This window comes from Cordyceps javanica, chromosome 4 (genome assembly GCF_051103115.1).
Source record: "Cordyceps javanica chromosome 4, complete sequence".
NCBI lineage: Eukaryota > Fungi > Ascomycota > Sordariomycetes > Hypocreales > Cordycipitaceae > Cordyceps > Cordyceps javanica.
In genome coordinates, this window is record NC_139298.1 from 2,627,146 (window position 1) to 2,653,247 (window position 26,102).

At 52.9% G+C, this 26,102-nt stretch overlaps 6 protein-coding genes across 6 annotated transcripts; 3 read left to right on the forward strand and 3 right to left on the reverse strand.

The window, feature by feature from the left end:
* Window positions 1-285: 285 nt before the first annotated feature.
* Window positions 286-3,300, reverse strand: V2A60_006685 (uncharacterized protein; the record flags this gene model as incomplete). The annotated part of the gene is made up of 4 exons (XM_083257977.1): window positions 286-1,543; window positions 1,791-2,759; window positions 3,007-3,102; window positions 3,155-3,300. 4 exons carry the CDS (start codon window positions 3,298-3,300, stop codon window positions 286-288), a joined length of 2,469 nt encoding a protein of 822 aa, XP_083114103.1.
* A 3,943-nt stretch (window positions 3,301-7,243) lies between these two features.
* V2A60_006686 (uncharacterized protein) lies at window positions 7,244-7,924 on the forward strand (the record flags this gene model as incomplete). The annotated part of the gene is made up of 1 exon (XM_083257978.1): window positions 7,244-7,924. One exon carries the CDS (start codon window positions 7,244-7,246, stop codon window positions 7,922-7,924), a length of 681 nt encoding a protein of 226 aa, XP_083114104.1.
* A 983-nt stretch (window positions 7,925-8,907) lies between these two features.
* V2A60_006687 (ferric reductase family protein) lies at window positions 8,908-11,272 on the forward strand (the record flags this gene model as incomplete). The annotated part of the gene is made up of 2 exons (XM_083257979.1): window positions 8,908-9,599; window positions 9,661-11,272. 2 exons carry the CDS (start codon window positions 8,908-8,910, stop codon window positions 11,270-11,272), a joined length of 2,304 nt encoding a protein of 767 aa, XP_083114105.1.
* Window positions 11,273-11,627: 355 nt separating this feature from the next.
* On the reverse strand, window positions 11,628-13,110 carry V2A60_006688 (glycoside hydrolase superfamily; the record flags this gene model as incomplete). Its single annotated transcript, XM_083257980.1, has 3 exons — window positions 11,628-12,644; window positions 12,715-12,803; window positions 12,855-13,110. 3 exons carry the CDS (start codon window positions 13,108-13,110, stop codon window positions 11,628-11,630), a joined length of 1,362 nt encoding a protein of 453 aa, XP_083114106.1.
* An 8,807-nt stretch (window positions 13,111-21,917) lies between these two features.
* V2A60_006689 (uncharacterized protein) lies at window positions 21,918-23,224 on the forward strand (the record flags this gene model as incomplete). The annotated part of the gene is made up of 2 exons (XM_083257981.1): window positions 21,918-22,751; window positions 22,865-23,224. 2 exons carry the CDS (start codon window positions 21,918-21,920, stop codon window positions 23,222-23,224), a joined length of 1,194 nt encoding a protein of 397 aa, XP_083114107.1.
* A 431-nt stretch (window positions 23,225-23,655) lies between these two features.
* Window positions 23,656-24,534, reverse strand: V2A60_006690 (uncharacterized protein; the record flags this gene model as incomplete). The annotated part of the gene is made up of 1 exon (XM_083257982.1): window positions 23,656-24,534. The coding sequence occupies one exon, from the start codon at window positions 24,532-24,534 to the stop codon at window positions 23,656-23,658; it is 879 nt and encodes a 292-aa protein (XP_083114108.1).
* Window positions 24,535-26,102: the final 1,568 nt, after the last annotated feature.

The window sequence follows — 26,102 nt, forward strand, 5'->3', positions numbered from 1 at the left end:
ATGTACATACAGATCAAATTTCTCCCCCCTAAACGACGAACAAAGCAGCGAGCCTGTCTATACAGCTCGTATATACCGTCCAGAGCAGCAAATAGCGTGGTCAAGAGAATAGATGATATCGCTGTGATGTGTATAAAACGCCATGGTTTTACCTTGTGTACCCGCTCCGTTGTGAAAATCATTCTAGAAAGGAAAAGGCCCCGCCATATATCTTTGCTCCACCATGCCTACATTCATCAACTTTCCATATTCGTTACACGACGCGCTCCTCGTTGAAATGTGCTCCTAGGATTTTTCTACTAGGCTGGCGTAACCGTCAAGGCTGTCGCCCATCGTCTTGACCATGTCGAAAATATGCGTTCCTTTGAACGTTTCCGACCATAGCCGCACCACTGCACTTGCAAGCTGGCGGAGTTTGGCTGCGTCGCTCACGTTTGCGTCTCGCTGAGGCACTGCAAACTCCGTCTCATCCACCATCCGCCTCACTGTCTCGAGGAGACTTATCTCCTCAACGGTCGCCGGTGCATCCTGGGGTCCTATGCATGCCAGGCTCATGAGCCATTTGGCCACGAGGATGGCGCACTCAAAGTTACAAAGCGAATGCTGGATGCTCCACTCTGTCGACTTGGCCTTGGCCACGTAGTTGACTCCCACTTTGACCAACATGGACAAGGCGTGCGTTGCCTGGAACACAGCTCTTTGGACGCGATGATTGCGTGGCAGCCCGGGCGTGTTGTGCATTGCCGATGCAATCAGCATCGAGTCTCGCGTTTGCAGCGCCCTACTAGGAGGCGTGTCAGTGTAGAGTCGGATATACGCCAGTCGTAGTAACGCCGTCGCGTTGTATACCAGAGAACCTCCGGTCATTGTGTCAGTACTTCCGTAGTGACCTGTTTCTGCGGCTCGTAGTTGATGCCGTTGTTCAAAGCTTGTGTGCCACATTCTCAGAGCTTGCGATCCTTGCTCGACATCTTCCGGCCGCAAAGTGCGCTGTATGTCGTATGTCAAACCAGCAGCAAAGGAGGTCTGCTTCAAAAGGTATACGTGCTGGATCAGGGCGTGGATCAGTACATAGTGGCCGAGTGACGAAAGCTCCGATGGTAGGACTGCGTTGTTGGGGCCAAAAAACTTCGAGAATGCTTCATGCAGCGTAATTTCGATCACTGATGTCGATTGCCGTAATTCCTGCCATTGCCATGCCGTCTCGGCCCGCCACAGTCGTGCAGTCAATGGAAGGAAGAGATGAATCTCGGACGTGAGTAGCGCTGGGGGTACGTCGTATGTCATACTACACAGGTTGAAGAAGCAAAATGCAATAAGCTTCGTCCGCAAAGCGCCTTCTCGTTGTATCCATGTCTCCCAGTCAGCAATGCCTGCTTGGCTGGCGTCCATATGTAGACCCTCCTCTCTAATTAGGATCGCTAGATTGCTCTGCAGCGAAAGTGATTCATGTAAAATCGTTTTAATACCCCACAAGCCAACGGCGAAGAGCAGTAAAATGGCTTGTATAGTCTCTAATCGTGCTTGAGCAGTGTTTGGGGAGCTAAGCTTGGTTAGAAAGATGAGGGTTAAAGTCGAATAAAGAAATGTCCACTTACACAGGATCGCGGCTTCCATCATTGGTAGAGGGTCTTTCCGATTGACCGGAACCAAAAGAATTTCGATAACCAGAAGTTGGAGAAGGACGAGTTGAATGGGGGCTATAGGATGCAGCATTCGGCAACAATGCATGTATTTCTGAGCTGTGTCTTCGTCGAATTTGTTCCATAGCAACCGCTTTTGTGGCATACCAGAGCGCATAGCCTCGATTGCTCTCGAACCGGTATTGAGCTCCAACAGCAAGGATGGCGAGGAGCAGTTCTGGCGCAATCGCTGCTGGTGAGAGTGTGGGCAGATGCAGAACAGGCAGCAGATCGTGAAATCCAGTGATGTAACCTTCGACGAACCTCGTCAGAGTATGTCGTGAAGGAAACGCAAAGTCATTTGGTAACACAGATGAGAATTCGTCGATTTTCTTCTTAATGATGGCATAGTCTGCAACAGATATGCGCAGTGGGGAGGGACGTGAAGCATCACCAACGAAATCGGTAGCGTCACGAGCATCTGGGCCGAGAGAGCCAATACGAGAAGGCATCGCTGATACTGGCTTTGACGCCATTCTCTGATTCATACTCGCTGGGGAGCGAGCCCACATGTTCATGGGTTGATCCGGTTCGAAGTGCGGTGGTAGGAAATGCGGCGCAAAGGAAAAGTCATCTAAGAAGACATTATAGTCATCATATGCAGGTTGAGGAGGTGGAGGCGGAGCAAATGTCGGCATGCCATGGGCTTGATCCTGAGACTGCCGCTCGGCAAACTGAGGCATCACCTCGCCAAAGCTTTTAGCTCTCGCGTGGCTAGTTGGCTGCTGCGAAATCGTATTCATCATTGGTGCCATGGAGTTGACCTCACTAGCCAGTGCTGCATCAGACAGAACGTCGAGGTTACAAGCAGCCAGTCTTGATTTCATAGCATGATCCTGTTGCATCGGTTGCACATTGGTCGGCATGGGCGGCTGGGGATGGTACATTTGCTGCGGTGGCGGTGGACCAACGGGAGGTAGATTCGATCGGTGCATGTTCATGGCATCCGCGTCGACATGACTATCAGACAACGAAGGCTTATGCGAGCCGGCGCTCGAAGATGATGGTCTAGGACGAGCATTATCTTTGCTGGCATCGTTCAGATGAACAAGTTTCTCATGTCGCACAAGAAGATCCCTGATGTCCATGAGGGTCAGCTATAATGATACAAGGAAAATCACCAATGAAGACGGGCACAGTAATTGGGGTCAAACAAGCAGGCAAGATAGGACAGAGTGTGGGAAAGGTGCCGAGTGATGTAAGAAGGCTGAGTGGAGCTGAAAATGCGGTACCGTGGTATTGCATGTGCATGGAGAGGACAGGGAAGATAAATATAGTAAAAAAAAAGAGGTGTTGCGCTAGACAAAAGAACATGGTAACTCACCGTCGCCCAAATGTCTTGCCGCATCGATCCCAGGGGCAGGCAAACGGCTTCTCCTTTGTGTGAGTTCTCTCGTGCCGTTGCACATGTTCGACCCGTCTATGCTAGTTAGGTTAGGCCGGCCAGGGTTCCGTTCAGGGGATAAACTGACCGGAAGTGTTTGCTGCAATACTTGCAGGGCAGGGTCTTGGGCTTCTGGTTGCGATTTTCAGTATTCTCGGCGGTGACGATGGCGCCAGGGAGAGCAGCCGGGGGAGGGTGAGGTGCCGGAGCCTCAAGAGCTTGAATGGGGAGCATGCCGGCACTGGTGTGCATTGGCAGTGGTTGAGGCTACACCGGAGAGCCAGCCTGGGAGAGCGGGAACGGTTGGTTGGGGTAGAGCAATGGTTCGGAGGAGTGATCGAGTAACGGGAAGAGTCTCTCAGTATATTGAGTGTGGGGTGATGCGCGGTTGGATGTATAGGTGGTAAGCTGCAAGTGAGAAGCTACAGCGTGGTGTAGGGACAGCAGATTTCACACTTGAAGGAAGCAGCCTGGAATTGAGAAACGCTAGAAGAGGGCGAGGGCAGAGAGCTCGGCCCCTTCTCGCACGCCTCACGAAGACGCTACTCGAAAAGCGGTGATGAGCCCGACGGGGAAGGGAGGGAAGGGAAGGGAAGAGGGAGGGGAGGTAGGGCGTGAGAGGCGTCGAGGGTGCGTAGATGCGGAGAAGGCAGGATGGCCGGCGTGGTGGAAGGCGTGTGAGACGAGGTTGGAGACGGAACACTAGGACACTGAGCGGCGTCGCAGTGCGGGATGAGACTGGGGCGTGTCGCGCAGGAGCAGAAGGAAGCGAAAGTTGCAAAAAAAAAGGGCTGCTCAAGGTCGGTAAAACTGAGCTGGTCGTACGGGGTACGGCGGAAGCCAATGGGCGGATGCGGAGTTCAGTAGACTGTAGTCTAAGGTGTCGTCTAGAGAATACTCTTGGGCGCGCCGCTGCACCAGATGCTGCAAAGGCGACCGTCGTGGATGGCGACGAAGAGTGGCAGTAACGGAGTCGTTAGCTGTTCACAAGGCCAACGTGGAGGCAATGGGTGGGTGGGCCAGGCGGGCGACGCAACGAGGGCGGGGAAAGGACATTGAGGATCTCAATCGACAGAGAGCAAAACCCATACAGTCTCTGGGGTGAGTAGCGGGCCGCGGGCCAGAGAGCAGCGGGCTCGCAGCTGATGAGTGAGATGACGCTGTGCGTTGTGAGTTCAGGTTGCGCAACAATGGCAGGCCAATTGCTCGGGCGTATTGACGGGCAGGCTGGGGTTGGGTGGCGGGCGCCCTGGCTCTGGATATTTTTTTTCTGGCTCGTGAGGGGAAGCAGGAGATGTCGGTCTGGGTGTCTGTGTCGCGACGACGGCGACGACGAAGGATGCGCTGGCAGTGAGCAGAGCGGAGCGCCGGAAGTCGGAACAGCAAAATCCGTAGATAACGCAGTCGAACGATATACCCGCAAGCCGTTTTTCTCGAGTGGCAGAGCGTCTATCTTCTCCAAATCGTCAGCTGCAGTACGTCGGAGTCTGAGCCTGTCCAGGAAAAGAGAGAAAAAAAAACTAGTCAAAAAGCCGAGCTTGTTGGAGTGTGGGGATGGAGAGAGACGTGCAGACCCCATGGGGATGGGGGAGGTGGAGGAAAGAGGGGAAGCTGTGTGGCTGGTGAGGAGTTGGGAGGAAGTGTTATTGCCCAGACACTTACCACACTTATCCAGGCACTCTAACTACTTCATCTCTGAGTGTGAAAGTAGGGTACACTGGGACCAAACGTATTTCCAAAAGTACTAAAAGTAGAGAATAGAAAGACGCCTCTTCAGAAGTTGAGACTTGACACACTGTTACTTGTGACTTGTCCAACCCCGCGTCGTAGAGGCGTCTCGGTGGGAGAGGAGGCGACCGATCTGCCAAGTTCTTCGTATGAATGGCCAGTCCCTGTAGTCTGGTAACTCAGTACTGGTACTCCGTACTGGCAAGGTACCTTTTAGGCAGGCAAGGGTAGGTACATTGGTTGGCTGGTAAGTGGGCATTATTCAGGCCCGCCTGTTGCGCATTGGAGTACCGAGTAAGTAAGTAGGCGACTAATGTCAGTGGGTGGGCTCGAGCCTTGGTTTGTGGTGTGCCCCCTGTCCCTCTCGTCAGTACGGTGGGTGTGGGTGAGAGAGCATCGGCCGTGGCCACGGAATTGAATTAATAAATTGAATTAATAATGATCAAGTGTGATAGGATCAACATCATGTTGATGTTGTTTGCAGAGAAACCATCTCAATCGCTCACCTCACCAGTTGCCAGTTGCCGCAGAGTGTTGTGAGTCACGTGCTCCTGCAAACACAGGCTTTCTGGGTATGTATCATTATTTTGCCGGGCCGACGTTATTCTTTGCTGCGGATTCTGTTTGCCGTTGCCAGCTGCCAGCTGCTAACCAGTTTAGCTACTAGTTATAAGATACCAGTAGTTGCTGCCGCTGTCCGCCGCCCGGCGCCGCTATCACGAGCCAGCGGAGAAGCTGCGTGCCTTGGTCCGCGACGCCGCGCCGCTGTTCCGCCGCTTCCCAGAGAACACCAAGCCAACAAAGAGAAAGGCCCTCGAAAATCAGTGCTTGCGACTTTTCCCAAAGCATTCACAGTCGGCAGCGCCCATCTCCAACTTCAACCCCTCGCACGAGTCAGCACCCACCAGGGGGCCACTGACTGTCTCGCAAGCGTGGCTCCATTCGGCGCCCAGCACTCGCTTGTTCTCAGTCGACGTTTACCTATCTGCCTCTCCGTATCAACAAGACACCATCCATACCTTACATGCCACCACCTACATTGGGATGCTCTTCATGCATGCACCTCCCCCGCCCTCCCTCTCCCACCTCCGGCGCTATGGGCTCTGCTACCAAGGGCAAGTGGTCACACGGCCCTGAGCAACGGGGAGCGACAACGTGCAGCAACGCATCGCCCACACACCCCGCTCTGCTGGTGTAGATCCTAAATCTACCTCGGCGGGACCCCCCAGATGTCTGTCGTGCGCAATTGTGTGGTAGTTGATGGAATGCTTAGCTTCCTTCCTTTACCTAATGGATATGGCAGCCAGCGTGTGCGCTTTCGACGCCCCCCGCCTGCATCTTTTCCTCTGCAGCTAGCCTTAGTGGTCATACTTTGACGGCAGTCTTGACATGGACGGAAACAAAGACTGCGCCGCATCTCTGCCGGCTTCTTACCTTTCCAAGGTGAGTACGGCTACCTAGAAGCGGGTGGCTGTCTGACGACTGCAGCCCGCACCTGTAAGATGATGGTCGCAGCGCATCCCAATACCTTTGCCTTGCGCTCACATGTACATTTGCCATGGCACATGTGTTTTTTTTTTCTTTTCTTTTCTTTCTTTTTCAGAAAAAAAAAAAAAAAACTTAAGCCACCGGAATGAGACTAGTTGACAATTCGACAGATAACGAGGGCAAGGTTTCAGATTAAATGACATTCTCCCCACATCACCAAGACATTTCTTCACCAAAAAAACGTTTCCCTTTTATCTTGAGATTTGCGGAGAATCCAATGCCGCCAATCTCAATGTTATACTAGCCACTCAGTAGCAATGCAATGTAAGGCAGTGGCTACATGCTGATGTGGCCAATTTAATTTCCATGTCCACAAAGACATAGAGCCGCGAGGCCTGCTTGTGGCCACACAACGCCGGAGGTTCCGTGCCAACGTGCATACTACAACCTCGACCGAGCTTTCTTTTAAATCCCATTCCGCTAGTCACATATACTTCTCTGTCACTCTCGAGTATAAGTACTGCGTCAAAGAGGGTGAAAGAAGGGAAAAAAAAAAAGACTCGAAACTGAATCGCACGGTTGGGGAACGATTAAACCCCGATATAATTGCCGTGTCTCACCAGCGAGCAGAAACGTGGGAACCCACACGCCCATCTTTGAGCATTAGAATGGGCAAGCGGGAACTGTTGGTTCACGACAGACAACTCTGCTTGACTCTCTTTGGCGAAACTTTTTCGCCCCTGGGTTGGGTCGACACTCTATCCTGCCGCGGCAAACGACAGCGACTCCAGCATGGTATTTTTAGCCTGCCCGACGGAAGTTAGCTCGGGTTCTAAAGCTGGTCCCTTTGCTAGCGCTCCCCACTTGCGAGTAATGCCCATCTCGACAGAGCCAGGATCTATCTGGTCCATTGGGGGAGCTGAAACTTGTTCCAGAAATTGCATCTCTCAACATCGCCAGTATGCACCTCACCACTGCCGTTGCGGCGGCCGTGCTGGTCGGCTCCGGTGCCGCCATCACCCTCGACCTCCCGGCGGCGACCCACGTCGTCGAGGTCGGCATTCTGCCTCACCCGCCGCAAATCACCGGCACCGCCGCCGCCGCGGAGAAGCGCGACGACGGCGGCTTCAACAAGACGTGCGCGCGCTCCGTGTACAGCAGGGCGTTCAGCAGGTCCATCCCCAACCAAGAGCTCAGCGCCGCGCTGCGCTCCTCCCTGTCCCTCAGCGGCGCCTCTCCTCACCCCTGGCAGGGCAACCTCTGCACCGTCACCCTCCCGTCGAGCCTGTCTTCCGACTACGTCGCCTATCTCAGCGCTGCCAAGAGCAAATACTCGAGCGCGACCGACTATCTCCGGAATGTGCACACCGACTGTGGCGGCCCCGTCTTTCAGGTCAGCGTCAGGCCGCTGTGCACCAAGAAGTCCCTGACGGCCGTCTTCACCAGCTCGGGGTCTCCGAGGACGACCGTTCTGCCTGCGGTCCCTCCAAACAACGGTGTCAGCATCGATGTGAACACGGGAAACGTTAGCATGATCAACCTCGCTGCGAACGATGAGGATTCCCGGGCACCAGGGCGAGGTAGCATTCTCGGGTCGGCTGTTGCGATAGCCATGGTGGCAGGCGCTGCCTTGATGCTGTGATTCGCATGTATTTTCCAAAAGATCACTGTACAAACGCGTTTCATGCCTCAAGTTTTCAAAGGGGAGGAGGAGATGATACCAAAACATGGAAGGGCGACATAATATGTTGTATATAGTCACGGGCGTTGACCGTCTTTTATTAGAGCACATGATCCTAAATGATATTATAAGTATCCATTCTCAATAGTAGCTGACCTGGAAAACTCTGTGCTATCAAAACGGCTACGGATGCGGTACATTCCTTCTTAAATGCGCCATACCGATGATACGGATACGGATACCTTGCCCCAGTTGTACACGTTTGGGCAGCCATCGCAGACGAGACGCTGGTTATCCTGTTTGGGAGGTGGAGAGAATTCAGACAGCAACTCGCGCAATTGGGCTCAGAAATATATTGGCTTCGGTTTCGGCCAATCAACTTATTTGCATTGCATGTCTCCGGCACCACATCAGACGGATGCCGCTTCCGTCTGAACAGCTTTCTACTTCTGAGTCGCATGACCCGCAAATTCCACATCCCGTGAAACGATGTGCGCAGATTCTTCTCCTCCTACACCCTTTGCCCAAACGGCGGGCATGCGCGACTTAGCATACAGGCAGCCAAGAAAGCTTCAATAATTATGCTTATACCGCACCCACTATAAGCTCCATGCAGGCTGTTCGAGCCCTGGCATCTTGGCCAACTTGGCGCCTGACTCGATCCACCGTATGGGACTGCGCTCATCTGCGGGTTGAGCAAGATTGAGAATATATTTTTTCTCTGCCTCGTAATTGAGAAATGTGTCATTGGCCAAGATGGCCCAAACAAGCGACAATTCATCAGCCAACCCTTCTCAGCATGGTGGAACGCAGCGAGCGTATAATAGACGGGGGCGAGCCCTGCGGAAGAGCCAGACCGACCGGCGCTCCTTTTCTAAATTAGTTAGCTGCTGTCTCATCGCCCTCGTCTGCAGGGTGATTTGCCTCGATCTGGAAAAAGAGTTATGGTATCATTCAACCTGGGCCCTTGGCTCTGCATCGCCGCCGCCGTCCCTGCCGTGCTCGGGGACGGCGTCGGTGTGATTGGCTTCGGCAAGACCATGTACCAGCCGCCGTGCGCCTTTGCGTGCCGCTCCGTCGTCGACGGCTCGACGTTGCTGTGCACGCCGGAGCACGAGCCGGAGACCAGCACCGGCGGCGGTCACCACGCACCTCCCAAGACGCCGGAGACCTGCTTCGCCAGCGACGCGGCCTTCATGCAGACGCTGGCGCTCTGCATCGACACGTACTGCCCCGGCAGCGACGCGCCCCGGGTCGGCGTCGTCGAGGAGTACTGGGGCTCGCACCTGGCGGCCGGAAGCATTGCCGACTCTTCGTGGGTGCCGGCCTTGACGTACCAGGAAGCGCTGCGGCGCGCGCGGCTCGATGAGAAGAACAGCACGCTGCTCGCCGGCAACGCCACGGCTGCAGCCGGCGCGCACGCAGGCCACAGAAGGAGAAGAGTCATCTATGCGCGACATGGCAGCCATGCGGACGAGGACGACCATGACACGGAACCAGTGAATACGACCCTGCCAGTGGTAAAACGTGGTGCTCCGTTGAATGTCACGAGTTTCGTCCGCATGTCGGACTGGCAAAAGGACTACAACGGCCTGAAATCGTTCGAGCTGAATGAAGTAGGCCATTCAAAATACACGTATGTACTCAAATGGAGTCTCCAAGTCACAAGATGTATTCTAACTGCGTCATTTCTCTAGCATCATCATCACAGTCGTACCGTTTCTGCTGGCTATTGTTGCCTCGCTCCCTCGATTCGTCCCCGCCCTCACGCGTGCCACCTCGTGGGCCTGGATCAATTCCATGATGATATACCCACCCGCCTGGGGAAAAAAACATCGTCAGGCTACGGCACATGCTGTAGGTGGCGGCTTCATGCCCACACGGGGTCAGTCTCTCTACATATTCGCTGCGGTGGCCCTCAACCTCATTTTTCTCATCGCGCCGTATCACACCCTGCAGCCGCAGTCGACGTTTGCGACGATCCGCGAGCAGGAGCTCAGCACAATAGGCTGTCGCGCCGGTGTCATGGCGATGGGAAACGTGGTTGTCCTCACAGTCTTTGCTGGTAGAAACAACCCGCTGCTGGCTCTGACGGGTTGGAACTACGATACATACCTCCTCTTTCACCGCATGTTTGGATACCTGGCCATTTTTCATACTGTGCTACATTCGATTCTGCTGTTAGCTTACTACAACATATTCGGTGGCTATCAGGAAGAATCAGTGAAGCCGTATTGGATTTGGGGCATCGTCGCGACACTCGCTGCCGTACTGCTATGGCCGGCCTCAGTATTGGCTGTTCGAAAGCGTTTTTACGAAGTGTTCCTCTCGGTGCATCACCTTCTTGTTGCCTTATTTCTGATTGGCTATTTTTATCATATCTTCTATCGCTACTCCTTCAAATGGGGCTACGAAATTTGGTGCTACGTTGCCGGTGGCATTTGGGCCTCTGAGCGACTGGTCCGACTGGTCCGCATGGTATCCATGGGACGACGCGTCGCGGACGTCTCCGTCGTGTCCGGCTCCGAAGGTGAGTATCTTCGCGTCGACATCGATGGTGCTCAAGCAAGTGGGCTCGTTTACCTCTACTTCCCGACTCTCAGCTGGCGGTTCTGGGAGAATCACCCGTTTTCAGTCGCATCCTCATTTGCCGTCAGAGACTCGATCAGCGACTCTTCTACAGATGCGGAAAGCACTCAAGAAAAGGGGCTGGAAACGGCCAAACTGTCCCCAGATGTCGAGACCACACAAGTGGCTCAGCGACGCAAGACTGTTTTCACGCCCTTCTCCGACCACCGGATATCCATCCTGGTTCGTGTCCAATCAGGAATGACGGCGCGTTTGGCTGCCAGAGTGGCAGCTGGAGACGGCAAAATTCGTTTGTCCGTTGTAGTCGAAGGCCCTTACCACGCCACGTCAGCGTCGGAGCTGTCGCAGTGCACCTCTATCGTCTGCATCGCCGGCGGTGTGGGAGTGAGCGCCGTGCTTCCCACTCTGCGCGAGCACAGCTGCCGCAGGCGTCTATATTGGGGAGTCCGCAATCGCAGTATAGTGGACGAGTGCAACAAAGATATCCTCAGCTTGCCAGCGGCGGTGCAAGTGGACACTAGTGTTGGCAGACGCCTCGATGTCCGGTCGATACTGAGAGAAGAGCTCCTCCCTCACACGGGCGAGCGTGGCCCTACGGGAGTCATCGTCTGCGGACCGCCTGAAATGGCCGACGACGTGAGAAACGAGGTGTCCAGATTGGCGAGGAGCGGCTCTCTAACCCGTGGTGTTGTGTTGCTTGACGAAGCATTTACGTGGTAATCTCTGGCATGTTGAAACGCAAAGTGCCCTTTCGAAACCGTGAAAATTCGATTTGAAACTTGTCGCTTGGAGGCAATTTCTTGGCTTGGGCGAGTTCGGAGGCACCTGATCACGATTTTATAGTGCAGTTCAACAAACGTCGCAGAGCAGACGATCCAATCCGCCGTCACTCATATATACAACTGGTACGGAGTACAAAAATAAGCATTCTTTAAAAAAGCTAGACAGAAAAATTTCAAAAAGCATTTAAAAATTGATGCAGCTATTCAGATCATTTATTTATATACAGTCCTTATATACTAATCATATTTGTATCTTATAGGCCTCATCATCAAGGCTTGAAAAGCTTCCTTGCCTACTGAGCAATGAAGACCATGGGCTCGCCGTTGTTGACGGTCGCGCACATCTTTCCGTCGTCTCCAGAGGTATACGTCTTTCCGTCAAAGATGCCCCTCCACGACTTGTTGTTCTGCTGCGTGAAGAAGCAGAACTGGCGCTGCTGGCCCTGTCCGATGTTGCTCGTCAGCGCCACGACGGCGCCGTTCTGGCGGCTCCACGCGTACGCGTCGCCCTGCACGAACAGGTGCACGTGGTCGTCGCCGGGCAGGCCGCCGTGGGACTTGCGGACGCCGCCGAGGGCCTGGAGGAACGTGTACATGTCGCCGGTCGTGTTGAAGCCGCTGCGCCAGAGGTCCTCGCGGTTCTGCGGGTCGCCGCCGCCCGCGTAGCCCTGCTCCGAGCCGTAGTACACGATGGGGATCCCGCGGCCCAGCATGACGTAGGTGAGGGCGTTCTTGAAGAGCGAGACGTCGTTCTTCTCGCTGAGGAAGCGGGGCTGGTCGTGGTTGTCGAGGAACGTGCCCAGCGTGGCCGCGTCGGGGACGAGGGAGGCGATCTGGTTGTGCATGTCGACCAGGGCCTGCGGCGAGTCCTGCTGCTGGTAGAAGCGGTTCAGAGGGTAGTAGATGGGATAGTTGAGCAGGCCGCCCATGAGTTTGGCGTAGCCGGCGAAATAATTGGGATCGCCGCTCAGGACTTCTCCGATGGTGTAAGCGCCAGAGGCCCAGGCGAAATCGGGCCAGAAATCCTTCTCCACGTGCTTGACGGTGTCGATGCGGACACCGTCAAACTTGTAGGTGCTCATGAGCCACTTGATCCAGTCCTGGTACAGTTGGCGAATGCTCGGGTCGGTAGTGTTGATATCCGGGAGGACATTACCGACACGGCAGACTTCGATGCTTTGTTGGTTATTGTAATCAATGTCGCATGCTGGGTGGTAGGAGGAATCGTGGCTGAGAGTATCGGGTTTGTTTTCGCTGATTGGTCCATTGCCCATGTGATTTGCAACGACGTCGACCATCATATACATGCCCTTTTTCAAGTCAGTCGGTCGTAAAGTACATCGTGTTATGCGTGCCTACTTTGTCATGTGCGGCACTAACTAGGTTCTTGAGCTCATCAGAAGTACCATGGTGGCTGTTGATGGAATACAAGTCCTTGGCCCAATATCCGTGGTAGCCTCCATCAGAATCTGTCATGTGTTAATCATTTGGAATGAACAGCGGCGTAGCTTTGCACATACTTTCAACGACGGGAGTGATCCAGATAGCATCGAAGCCCATGCCTTTGATGTAGTCCAGCTTGCTCTGAAGACCCTTGAACGTGCCGCCGCAGTAGTTCTGCAGGTTATCACAGGCGCCGCCGCCATTGTCATTCTCATTGCGGGCAATGCGGTCAGTCAGAGCAAAGTAAATAGTACGAGACTTCCACGAATTTGTGTCAGCACCCATGGCCAACAGGGCCTGGGTCAGCATAGCCAGGGACGTAGTAAGCTTCATGATGAGTTATGAAATATACCGAGTTTGCCAAGATTGATTGCATCTGAGGATGCTACGCTTCGGGAAAGTGTCTCTACACCTGGATGAAATATTGCATATATATATATTACATATATATATATAATCAGTCGGCTTTCCGTGCGGAGCGCCGGCAATTGCAGGGGTGAGAAACTGGGGAAGAGCTAGTGACGGGCCGAATAGGCGCGGAGGTTGGTTATAATGCATAATAATGGGACGATGCGTTCATCGCGAAAATCAGAAAATTAAGTCATTCTGAAATGCTTACTGTGAATGAGCATGGTGAGAAGTGCTGATTTTGGAGAACGGCGGCTGGTGTGCCGGCTTGCGCTGAACCGGGCAGTAGTACTCCGTAATTGACGAGAAGATAGAATAAAGTTTCGTAATACCAGCGGTTCCTCCCCAGCCATGAGCCCAGCCACTAGCATCGCCAGTAGGCAGACAGCCAGCGGAATAATTGGTTTATTAGGAAGGTTCCTCCGAGAGTGGCCCTTCTATAGTAGTGGATATGAGACCTCCGAGAATTTGGCCGGATCTCAAGTTTCAAGGCACGCCGATCAGCGCGAGTATCTCAATCGAGAAGCTACTAAGTACTCTCCGTCTTTGTAAGTTTCACTGGGTCACACGACAGGAAGTCGCCGACGACTTGCAATGCGCATTACGATCCCTTTCGATCATGATGGTGGTGCACAGAATTACGCTGCATTTAGTTTGTCATGCGCTGACGGACCGGCGCTTATTGCCGCTGGATCTCTCTATTAATACCCCGCCTCCGCCACATCGAAAACTCCGATTCTATACGGAATACTCTGTTACTGTGACAACTATTGGGTCTCTGTACAGTAAGCTCGATACACGCGACCGCATGTATAACGACGGTGGAGTTTCGCTAGTGGACGCCGCCCACCTCTAACATGGCTTACATCCTGGCAATGCAATTCTTTGAGGAACTTTGATGCTGTACCCTTTCCTCTTCTGTAGTGACAGAGTCATTGAACCTTACCAAGGATCAGTTGGGTTGCCCATTGTGAGGCTTCATCGTCATCGCGGTCCACATTGTGATATGAAGCAGGTGATGCCAGAAGTAGTTGGATATATAGTATGGTATACATCCTTAGCTTTCGAGAGTGATGGTATTTCTCTAGAGCTTGCACTATGTGTTATTTTGATAAAGAACGAGGCAACGATCTTTAATTTACGAAATTTATACCTGTCACTTCACGACGTTAATTGTGGTAGGAGCGCCACACTGGAGAGTCGTGACAGGATCACTGCACCACCACAGAATCGCGGCGAGTCGAACAAGAGGGAAGGATAACCTGCTTTCTAAACCGAATTTTCGTGTAGTCATGGCACTTTAGCTTTGAACACACCATCAAGGTATACGTAGAACTTTTTATGGAAAATCTTACTTCAGAAATAAACTCGGGAATAAAAGCAGATATTTAAGTTACTACTGAATTTGATTAGTAATTGCTCTCAGGCGTTATGGCTGAGAATATGCAGTTACCTGCAACAATAACGAGTCGACTTCTACTTGAGACATGCCATCCGCTGGCAGTATTAATTTTTATCCCACTATCCGGGAGATGAAAGGAGAGGCTCTTCAGATTTACAACGAGAAACTCCGGCGTGAGATGCAGGGATCTTGACTAGCAGGCACCTGGCTTGGCGGTAGATGCACCTGTTTCGAACTGAGCATGCGGGTGTGCAATCAGGCCGCAAATGTGCAATCAGGCCGCAAATGAGCGGTCAAGCTACCTTAGGCTGCGTTATATGCGAAGAAAAAACAACTCAATCTAGCATCACAGTGCAGGTGCATTGAATTCAGACTTTTCTACACACCCGCCTACACAGTTCCGTGATCTGCTCGCGCTGCAGCTATATCCAGTGACTATGCCGAGTCGTAACGAGTACACGGTAGGCTGGATATGCGCAATAAACGTCGAGTATGTTGCTGCTACAGCCTTTCTCGACGAAACGCATGAACAGGTTGAAGATATACCGCGCGAGGACGACAATGTGTATGTCTTGGGAAGGCTGGGCCATCACAACATTGTAGTGGCTTCCCTACCAGACGGAGAGTATGGTACAGAGTCATCCGGAAGGGTTGCCCGAGATCTAGTCCGCAGTTTCCCCAACGTCAAGATCGGCTTGATGGTTGGTATTGGAGGTGGCGTGCCTAGCAAAAGGCATGACATTCGCCTTGGAGACGTCGTTGTTAGTTCTTCAAGCAACGGCGAGCCAGGCGTTTTTCAATATGACTTCGGCAAGTTAATCCAAGAAGGGGACTTTCAGTACACGAGAGTCCTAAATCAGGCACCGGCCCTTCTGCGAAATGCTGTAGCTTTGGTGAAATGCCGCTATCAACGCAAGGGTCACCAATTGCAAGAAACTATCGATGTGATTCTCCAAAGAAACCCAAGACTTCGAAAAAACTATCGGAAGCCACCAGCAAGTACTGATCGGCTCTACGTCAGGGAGTTTGTCCATCCATCACACACTAACGCGGCTTGTGGGGAATGCTGCGGTGATGACGACTCAGTATTGATACCACGAGCGCCGCGGGAGGAGGACGAAGATAACCCGACTATTCATTATGGCCTCATTGCCAGTGGCAACAGCTTAATGAAGGATGCCGAAGCCAGAGACCGACTCGCGGAACTCAAAGATGTGTTATGCATTGAGATGGAGGCAGCCGGCCTCATGAATCATTATCCATGCCTCATAATTCGTGGTATTTGCGATTACGCAGACTCGCACAAGAATGAAAACTGGCAGGGATATGCAGCTATGGCAGCCGCTGCATATGCTAAAGACTTATTGAGCGGCATTCCTGCTCACAAAGTTGAAACCGTGGCGCCCCTCCGTGCGATGGCAGATAGTCAGTGGCCCGCAGACATCTATTGAGCGATTTTAACTTTTCTCTTCTACATAGCTATGATTCATAATCAAGAGTCGCAGGAACGATCGACCATTCTAAAATGGATCACTCAGAAAGACTATGGGTCAGCGCACACTGTTCACCTAGCTCGGCGTACGGACGGCACTGGACAATGGTTTCTTGACTCCCCAGTGTTCAAAACTTGGCTCGAGAAAGATCGCCAGACATTATTCTGTCCAGGCAGTCCTGGAGCAGGTAAATCAGTTCTAACATCAATTGTAATTGACCATGTCGACCAACACCTTCGGCAAATATCCAACGCCAGCCTTTGTTACATATTCTTTGATCACAAAGAGAAAGACCAACACAATTTCACAAATTTAGTAGCTAGCCTGATTAAACAGCTCGCAGCTTCTTATCGACCCTTGCCAAATTCGATTCGCGAGCTGTACAACGCCCACCAGCAAGGAACGCGACCGACCACCCAGGAGCTGATCCGATGTCTCTGGACTTTGATGGGGAATTTCTCAACACTATTTCTTGTTATCGATGCATTGGACGAGTGTACTGGTGGCTCGGATGAGCCCGAAAGCGAGCCGCTCCAGAGGTTTTTGGAGATTATTTTTGAACTCCAAGGCGAACACAACTTACACATTTTTGCTACGTCAAGGTCCATCCCGAGTATCAATTGCAAATTTGATACAGCTCTGAGCCAAGAAGTTAAACCGCCTGAATCAGATATCGAGGCGTATGTGTCTGCAAGACTAGGCCAAATGAGAGGTCAGATTCGAGCCGATAAAGAGCTGCGAGAAGAAAGTAAGAAGACGATTGTAAAGGCAGTTCATGGCATGTAAGTTTTGTTTCTGCCGAGACACCCTGAGCTAGGAGTTGAGTTGTGATGAAATTGACTCGACAGGTTTCTGCTTGCGAAGCTCTATGCCGACAGCATTGCCACTCAAACACTCAGGAAGGGAGACGTGAAAAAAGCCCTGAGATGCATTTCCGAACAACAGAATGCCTTGACATCAATGAATGAAAAGGTTGTATTGGCATATGACGACGCTATATTACGAATCCAAGCTAATGAACACTCGGCGACTGCACTGAACGCTTTGCTCTGGCTGAGCCATGCGGAACGTCCTCTAGCCGCTGATGAGCTTGTACACGCTTTAGCCGTAAAGCCCGGGACCTCTTGTTTCGATGAAGATGAAATGGTGCTCGTCGATGATGTTTTGGATCTTTGTGCTGGCCTGGTCATTTGGGACGCGGCGTCTCACAGCACACGTCTTGTGCATCAGACAGCTTATGAGTATTTCCGACTCCCAGTGTCTGGATTCTCGAAGCTGTTCACAAATCCACACGCTCTGCTCACTACTTCATGTGTCACATATATTTCTTACGCAATTTTCGCATCCGAGAAACATCGACCAAAGTTACATCAGAAGATCCTCTCTGACGCAGAGACTAGCGATTCGGTTTTGGAGGAGACCCAGCCTGCAGACCGTGGAGCTCTTGCAACCTTGAGAGAACAAATAGAATCGCATAGACTCTACGCTTATGCTGCCTCAAACTGGGGTAAGCATGCTTTCTTAGCTGGCGAATCAATCGTAGATTCGCGTATGATTGAGTTTCTGGAAAACGCTCGTCAATTGAATGCAGCATGGCAAACGATGCTCAAGCTTGTCGAGTTTCCACGCCCTTCACCTTTCAATTTCAAGCCTGTCAGGTTTCCACGCCCTTCACCTTTCAATTATCTGGGTAAGAGAAAAGTAGCAGGTTTACATGTTGCTTCTTACTATGGCATCGAAAAAGCAGTGCGAGAGCTTTTGTCTAATGGCGCAAACATCAACCAAGATGATGGAAAAAACTGGACGCCACTTTGCTATGCTGCATACGGCGGCCGAAAGTCAGTGATTATGCTACTTCTCAAGTGGAAATCCCCAGATTCTTGCTCTCAAATATCCGTATCGACGGCAGCCTCTGTAGCTCTCGATGTTGAAGAGCAGCAGTGCGCGATAGCACTTCTTCAGTACTGTGCAGAGACAGAAGGCAGCGAACTGCAGCGCGAATTCTTCCACAGAGCAGCGATGTGGGGACTTAATGATGTTCTTGAGTGCCTCATTAGGCTGCGCGTCGACATTAATAGTGTTTGGTGTGATCTGTATCCTCTAGCTTGGGCCGCATCTGATCACGAAGAAACAGTGAGACTACTGCTCACCAGCGGCGCTCAAGTCAATCCACCACGCACCTCACACGAAAGCGCGCTTTATGCAGCGGTTTCATCAGGGAAGAAGGAGATTGTTGACCTGCTCCTGCGTAATGGTGCTGATCCAAATATCAGTGTCAACGGGTGGACGCCATTGATGGAAGCCACGTCTAGAGGGCGAGTAGATATTGCCAAATGTCTACTTGAAAACGGCGCATATTGTGACCGCCATGACCAAAGACACTCTACAGCGCTTCATTTTGCTGCTTCGAAAGGAAATCTTGAGCTCATACAGCTGCTTCTCGAGTGGAAGGCAGATCCCGAAGCCACTGATGGAGATGGGAATACATCGCTGCACCTAGCCGCAGATCATGAGCAAGCAAACAGATCTCGCCCGCGTCCTCCCTGTAACATGAGAGTCTACGAAAGAATGGGCAACCACGAATGCGGAAGAAAGGACAACCACAGATGCGCGGCCGCTTCAAATAGAGAGCTTACTTGCTTTCGGGTACTCCTTGAGAATGGTTTGAAGGCTGATGCTGCTAATAGTGAGGGCTTAACACCTCTACACATTGCTGCTGGATCGGGGTCGTTGGAAAAAATGGACCTTCTTCTTGAATACGGCGCGAAACTTGAGGCCGTTGATGGCTACGAATGTACACCACTACACTATGCTATAATCATGGAGCAAGACCAAGCAGCTGAGCAACTTGCGCGTCGAGGCGCCAACGTCAATGCTACCAGCTATCGATATGGGACGCCACTTTGCTTGGCATGCCTTTTCAGTGAGAACGAACTTATCAAGCTGCTTCTGAAACGGGGTGCAGACATAAATGCGAGCGACGAACAAGGAAACACGCCGTTATTATACGCAATCACGGAAATGGTGTCTCCATCTATCAATTTTGGCATACTATATCATACATTCCCGCTCGGACCTTCGGAACGCGACCGGAGAAAGCATACTGTTGAGATTCTAGCAGGTTCCGGGGCAAACTTGGACGAACAAAACTCTTCGGGTGATACAGCGCTGCATCTAGCTGCTGGTGCGGATTGCAAAGAGGCAGTCTCAATGCTCGTTCGGCACGGCGCAAATTTGAATCTTTGCGACGAAAATGGCCATACACCACTTTATTCTGTGTGTTTGAGGAGATTTCGTCTCCTCAAGGGGTGCTGGGATGTTTTTACACCGCAGCGTCCGTGTCTTGGAAGTGATCGACATGAACCCGTCACTGGATTCGTGTCCGAATTCTGGGATTTATTTGTACCCCATACGACTGATTCATCCACCGTTAGGAACGAGACGCCTGATAGGATTGAGGCGGCATCTGACAAGATGGTGGACGATAAATATACTTTAGGCCACCTGCATCAGAGGTACTGCAAGATTGAGGGAGCCGATTTCGTTGACCATCCAGATTGCGAGAAAGCTCTACGTCACCCATCATTGAGACGAAACGCAAAAGTCTTCGAATTCCTACTGAAAGAAAATGCGAACACGGAGATACCTGACACAAATCAGCTGACTATTCTTTGGAGGCTTGCCGAGGGCGGAGAGACAAAGTTTCTGCGGCAGCTGTTGCATCATGGTGCTAATACAGAAGCCACGGACTCCCGGGGCAGAACTTGCCTTTATGTATCAGCTTCTAATGGATACTACGAGATTTTCAGACTACTTCTCGAGTACGGGGCTAATATTGAGGCAGCAACTAAACTCGGACGTACCCCTCTATTCGCAGCGGCGCGTTCAGGCCACGAACTTATTGTGCAACGGCTCCTAACACATGGCGCGGATGCCAAGGCTGCAGATGAAAACGATCGCACCCCTCTTGGTGCTGCGGCATTTAAAGGACACAGACGTGTTGTGGAGGTACTTTTAGACCATGGAGCTGGTGCTGAGAATGCAGATGAAGATGGAAGAACCCCTTTGTGGATTGCAGCGTTCAAAGGACACAGACGTGTTGTGCAGGTACTTTTAGACTATGGAGCTGATGCTGAGAATGCAGATGAAGATGGAAGAACCCCTTTGTGGTTTGCAGCGTTCGAAGGACACAGACGTGTTGTGAAGGTACTTTTAGACCATGGAGCTGATGCTGAGAATGCAGATGAAGAAGGGCAAACCCCCTTGTGGGTTGCAGCGTGCCGGGGAAAGTTGGATGTCGTGAAGCTGCTCCTGGACCGTGGTGCTGAAATGGAATCTGCGGCCCTGTGTGGAGGGACAGCCCTGCAGATCGCGGCTAGGCAGTCCCACAATGATGTGGTAGATATTCTTTGCTCGAGAGGGGCATGGTGTGAGAACTTTTTTGGTCTTCGCCGATTGTTTTCCGAGGAGATAGACGCTGCCAGTGGCGACTGTGCGGACGTTCCTGCATGATCCAGTGCATTGATTGATATAATGGGGTACTTTTGGAGGGATACACTTGATCATCTCGAAGCATAAAAAATAACATCCAGTGTTTATAAAACAGCAGTTTATTCTCCGCGATATGGCGGGCAATGCATGAATCACTCGGCCGGCCGGCGCCTTGCGCATTCTCTGATACCCTCGACAGCTCCTCGCATACAAACATAATACAAACAATTCCTCTCCTGGTTTTCAATGATCTATTGCCTTTTATCATGTTGACGTTTTCTCGTGGCTAGAGAGAGTTCTCAGTATTCCTCCACGTGGCAGCATTGCTGGCGGAGGCGACGTGCTGTGTCGAAGCAACTCAGTTTTTCTGTATTCCGTAGGCATAGGTAGCTTTAGTCCAGTCTGCCTTCTGTTTTGCCAGAACGAAGTCATTCGCCCGTAAACTGGAGATTCAAAGCCGCAGTTGGCTTGAGTTCTCACTTGATATGTCGGTTGGATACCTGCTTGGTGGCACAACGTAACTACGTAATAGAGGCAACCAACAGCAACTTGCACCACGACACCCCCCGCTCACATCTGTGACCCAAAGCCTGAACCGCAAACCCTGTCTACAAAGTTTATCGTACGTTGCTGTTCCACACCTAAAACAAGGCTTCGATTGGGTTAGGCTTCAGCTCGTTTTCAGCCCTGTCCGCCACAAGTCCGTGCTAGTGCCGGAGGGTAAGCTATGCGAGATACGATGCCGGGGTACCGATCATGAGGTTGCAGCGAGCTGCAGCAAGACCTTGGATTCTTCATGTTTGAACAAAAGGAGAAACTGTATAACCACACAAGATTTCCTTGAAAAGTATCCATCATGTAGTATCGGCTACCAAATTTCATACCGCATAGATTCGAAAATTGCGCATTGTCATACATCCCACCCACCCACACACACCCTTGGCGCGCGCCGATCTTCCAAGTTGTTGTGCGGCTGAAAAGCCCTTGCTTGGCCTCGCGCGGCGTTCATGTTCTCCCCCAGCTGGGCCAAGGCAAGGCACCGCACAGCTGAACACCCTGTCAGCCTAATCTGCTTGATGCCATGGGTTTGTCTGTCGGTGTGGGCTATCAGTACCCTTAATAAAGCCCAGGGAATGCCCTTGGTTGTTCTGAGAAACATGTCGTCAAAAGACACACGACGGCACGAGCCTTGTCTCTGATCATTGCTTCCGCAAGCAGATCTTTCCAGCTACTCAATCCGCGGTCGTGACGAACCCCTTGGCGCAGACAAAAGAGGGAAAAAAGAGACAGGCCCTTTCCATTTAAAGACTACAACCAAAGCAGAAGCAAGTCACCAACAACCAACCATGGCACCCAGACGCGGAGGCGGCGTCCACATTGGCGGCGGCTCCTCCAGCAGCTCCGGCGGCAGCGGCTCGTCCTGCTCCGGCTGCGACGACCCGATGGCCGCGCAGTTTTACCACCTGTACACGACCGGCAGCGTGTACGGGATGCTCGTCGTCAACGCCATCCTGGCGGCGGCGCTCCTCGTCGCCTGCTTCGTCAACCGGCGGCCCGTGGCCAAGCTCGCGCTCCTGGCGGCGCTCCTCTTCCTGGCCGGGTGCGTCTTCCAGTGCGTGCGCTGGGGGCTCGTCGTCCCGGACAACTGGGTCCCGCACGGGTACCGCTTCGAGTCGTCCGTCGTCGTGCTGCTGCAGCGTCTGGGGTGGCCGGCCGTCCTGGCGGCGCTGCTCCGCGCCGTGCGGCCCGGCCGCGTGCTCGCCGCGGCGGCGGGGCTGCCCGGCCTGTTGGTGCTGGCCGCGCTCAACGTAGCGTACGTTGTGTACGACTTTTTGCTCTCGGACCTGGCCGTCAAGGACTGGGAGGCGAGCGGCAGCGGGCCCTACGTCCTCGGCGACCGCGACTTTGGCGTGCTGTGGACCCGCGGCATGGTCGGCCGCTTCACGGACCAGCCGGGCTACGTGCGCCGGCCGTCGACTTGGTCGCGCGACTGGGCGACGCGCTTCCGCGCGTGGCTCATGTACACACCGCCGGGCTCGAGCGGCTTCCGTGACAGGGACACGCAGATCAAGATTGGCATTGCCGCCGACGTTATGGCGCTGGTGGTTGTCCTCGCCATCGGCGGCTTACACGTCGTGACCTGGCGCCGGCAGGGTAAGGCCGAGCTACCCAGACGCAGAGTATGTACCTCCATTTTTCTTATACTATATATATATATATATATATATATATATGTCACTATCTATTCTTCTAGCAGAGGGCTAACGGCGTTATTTTTTTCTTCGTGCTTCAGAGTTTTCTAGCCATCGCCGTCGGCGGTCTGCTGCTTTCGAGCCTCTTTCGCGTCATCGTCTCGGCGCGCTGGATCCTGCACAACTGGCGCATCATCACCGACACGCAGCTGTGGGACGACTGGCTGGCGTATTTTCCCGACACGGACCGGTCCGCCGACTTCGTGCCCATGCCGCCGTACTGGCTGCCGGGCTACCGCACGACGGTGGAGGCGTTTCCGGTGCTGCAGGTGATTTTTGAGCAGATTGGGCCGGTGCTCGCGTGCGTGTTGATCGTGCTGAGCATGGCGGCGGAACGGCAGAGGGCGCGCGCCGTGCGGCAGCAGCAGATGCCCGTGAAGATGCAGGGCCAGTACAGCTAGAGTTTGGAGCAAAGGCGAGGTCCAGGGCTGGAAATGTAATCGAATGTAATCGGGATGTCATGGGTATCAATTATGATTGATGGTATGAAAACCTCTGAAATGTGCAACATACTCCAGTGGTCATGAGTGGATATTCTGAATTTCATGGATACTTCAATTGATTTGATACATGGTTCAGTCATTGGTTAATCCAATTGAGGTAATAATCTTCCAATTGAAACTGCCAAGACTGCAGCTACTCGCAAAATTCTCATTTCTCATTGTACAACATAACATGTCCACGCCGGCTGACTGGCATGGCTATTTGATTCTCAACTTGATAATATTTACTAGTTCGTTAAGCTCTTGTCGTTCAGATTACGTTTCTTGGGGTTTTTTTCTTCTTTGCAAACTTGGTGTCTGTTGGTCTTTGTACTGTTTGGTCGGTTCCTCTAGCCCTGCAGAGAGTAGCCGACATCGCCAGCATCGGAGCCCAGCTTGACAAGACGGGCACGCATGGCCTCGGCGCGCTCGCGATCGTGAGGGTTGAGCTTGGAAAAGTCGACCTGATCGACCCACTTGCCGATGCCGTGCTGGAGGACGTTGCGAGCGCGGAGCTTGCTGCCGCCCGAATGGCCGACGGAGCCGTGGAGGGTGACGCGGTCCTTTTTGGAGTCGTAGACGCCGCGGTGGAGGATGTTGTTGTTGTAGAAGGCAATGTCGCCGGCCTCGAGCTTGACGACGAGCTGGTCGGGCAGGACGGGCTCAAAGGGGCCGGCGGCGCGCTCGGCGTCGGTGCGGGCGCGGGCGTGGGAACCCGGGACGAGGACGAGGGACTCGTCCTCCCAGAGGGCAAAGTTGTACTGGGCGTGGAAGCCGGGGCGGCCGAGGCGCTCCATCTCCTCCTCCGGGGTGGCCTCGGCGGGGATGTCGTCGCGGTGCCAGCGCAGCTCAAAGTCGCCGTCGGGGCGGACGAGCATGTTGAAGAGCTCCATGACGAGCTGGTCGTCGTCGCACTGGAGGAGCTCCTTGACGATGGAGAGGACCTCGTCGGAGAAGTAGAGCTCGGTGAAGGTCTCGTGGCCGGGGAGGTCCGGGTTCATCATGTGCTGGACGCCCCAGATGCCCTTCTCGGGCTCCCACTGCCACGGGGGGAACTGCTTGCCGACGGTGCGGATGTGCGGCCACTCGCCCTTGCGGGCCATGGCCTCGACCTTGGTGGCGGCGTCGCGGAGGCTCTGGAGCTTCTCGGGGGAGACGATGGACTTGACGACGACGAAACCGTCGCGCTCGAGGTCGGCGAGGTAGGACGAGGTCTTTTGAGCGGGCATGATGTGTGGTGTAAAGAGAGTGTGGTGGTGGTGGTGGTGGTGGTGGGAGTTTGGTGTTGGTGTTGGTGTTAAGTTTGAGGAAGGGGTGTATATTAGGATCGTTGTATGCAGAGGCCAAAGAGGCGAGACGGGAAAGGGATGTTATTAATACAGAACAAAGGAAGTAGGAGAAGAAACAAAAACAAAAAGGCCAAGACTGGGGAAGGTGGATGGTGAAGAATATAAATTTCCGGGTGATGCGGGGAAGATTTGGAGCAACCAAGCAGACAACGGGTGATGTAAAGTGGCTATCAGCATAACCAAGTAATCTAGACTGAGGTACCTGACGTAGGTAGGAAGAAGGTACTGCTTTAGAGGTACTATAGTAGGTAGTATAGGAAGCTACAGGGCTTGAAATATAGCGGGGTTGCTGCAACGTTTGGGGCAGCCCCAGCGGACCCCTGTAATGCGCTGTAATTACCTATCTGGTACTCCGTACTCCGTATTGGCCTTCGGCATGCGCCGGAGACGAGTTGGTACCTGTATCAGTGTCGAGTCAAGACAAGGGGAAGAAGGGAAAAAAAAGAAAAAAAAAGGTAGAAAGCAACAGTTATCATGTGGAAAAGAGCAAGGAAATTATCACGGCAAAGCCTACATGGCATAAAATCTTGCAACCTTGTCATCGCACAGCGTTGAGGTCCTCTCACGTAGCATGCCGGAACCGTTGTACGTAATACGATCCGGCAAGGCTGCTCATTTGCTCGGGTTTTATCAGATGGTCCAGTGGGTAATTAATTGGAGCTTTGCACACGCAGTTCCGTGTGGTCAAAAGGATTCCTTTTTTCCCTTTTACCCGATCAAAGCAGAAAAGTGTAAATGGGCACGAGACACACAATCCTGCTGGGCAGGTAGTTACAAGGTCACCCACCCGTCGCACCACGGAGACCCGCGGCTATACACTCTTACACGCCCCCCATCGCAACTCAACTACTCAGTAGAAACTCTCTGTTCGAACGTAGATGGTGACTGAATAATCCCCATTATCAGCTCTTGTTCCAAATCCCGTGGCATCAACCGCCTCTAGAGACAGACGAGGTCGCAACTTTTTTCCCAGTCGCCCAAGTAACCCCATCATCATCATCATCATCGTCGCCACCCCCAGCTTCACCCCGGCCATGTCTCCGTGTGGCCGGAGCAGCTTCTACCGCACTAATCAAATATTTTCCAACTCTCCAGATAACTCCAGACCAACCCCGCGGCCGATGACACGTTACTCGCAGAAACCCAAAGTTCCCCACACACCCGCAAGCCCGTCTCTCCTCCTCCCGCCCCGCCCGCCGGCCAGCCGCGGGGTCGACCGACACCACCAACAATACCCTGAATACTCACGGGTGCCCTTGCCGAACCGAATCAGCCGCTGTCTCTTTGCAGGTTATCATCCGGGTCGCACAGCATCACCGCTAGTGACTCCTCCATTCTCCCTCCTCCCTCCTCCCTCCGTCCCTGCCCGCCTGCCTGCCTGCCGGCCCTGCCTGCTCGGCCTCCCTCCCTTGCCGTCGATCCGGTTAATTGTCTTGCTGTCAGCCTAT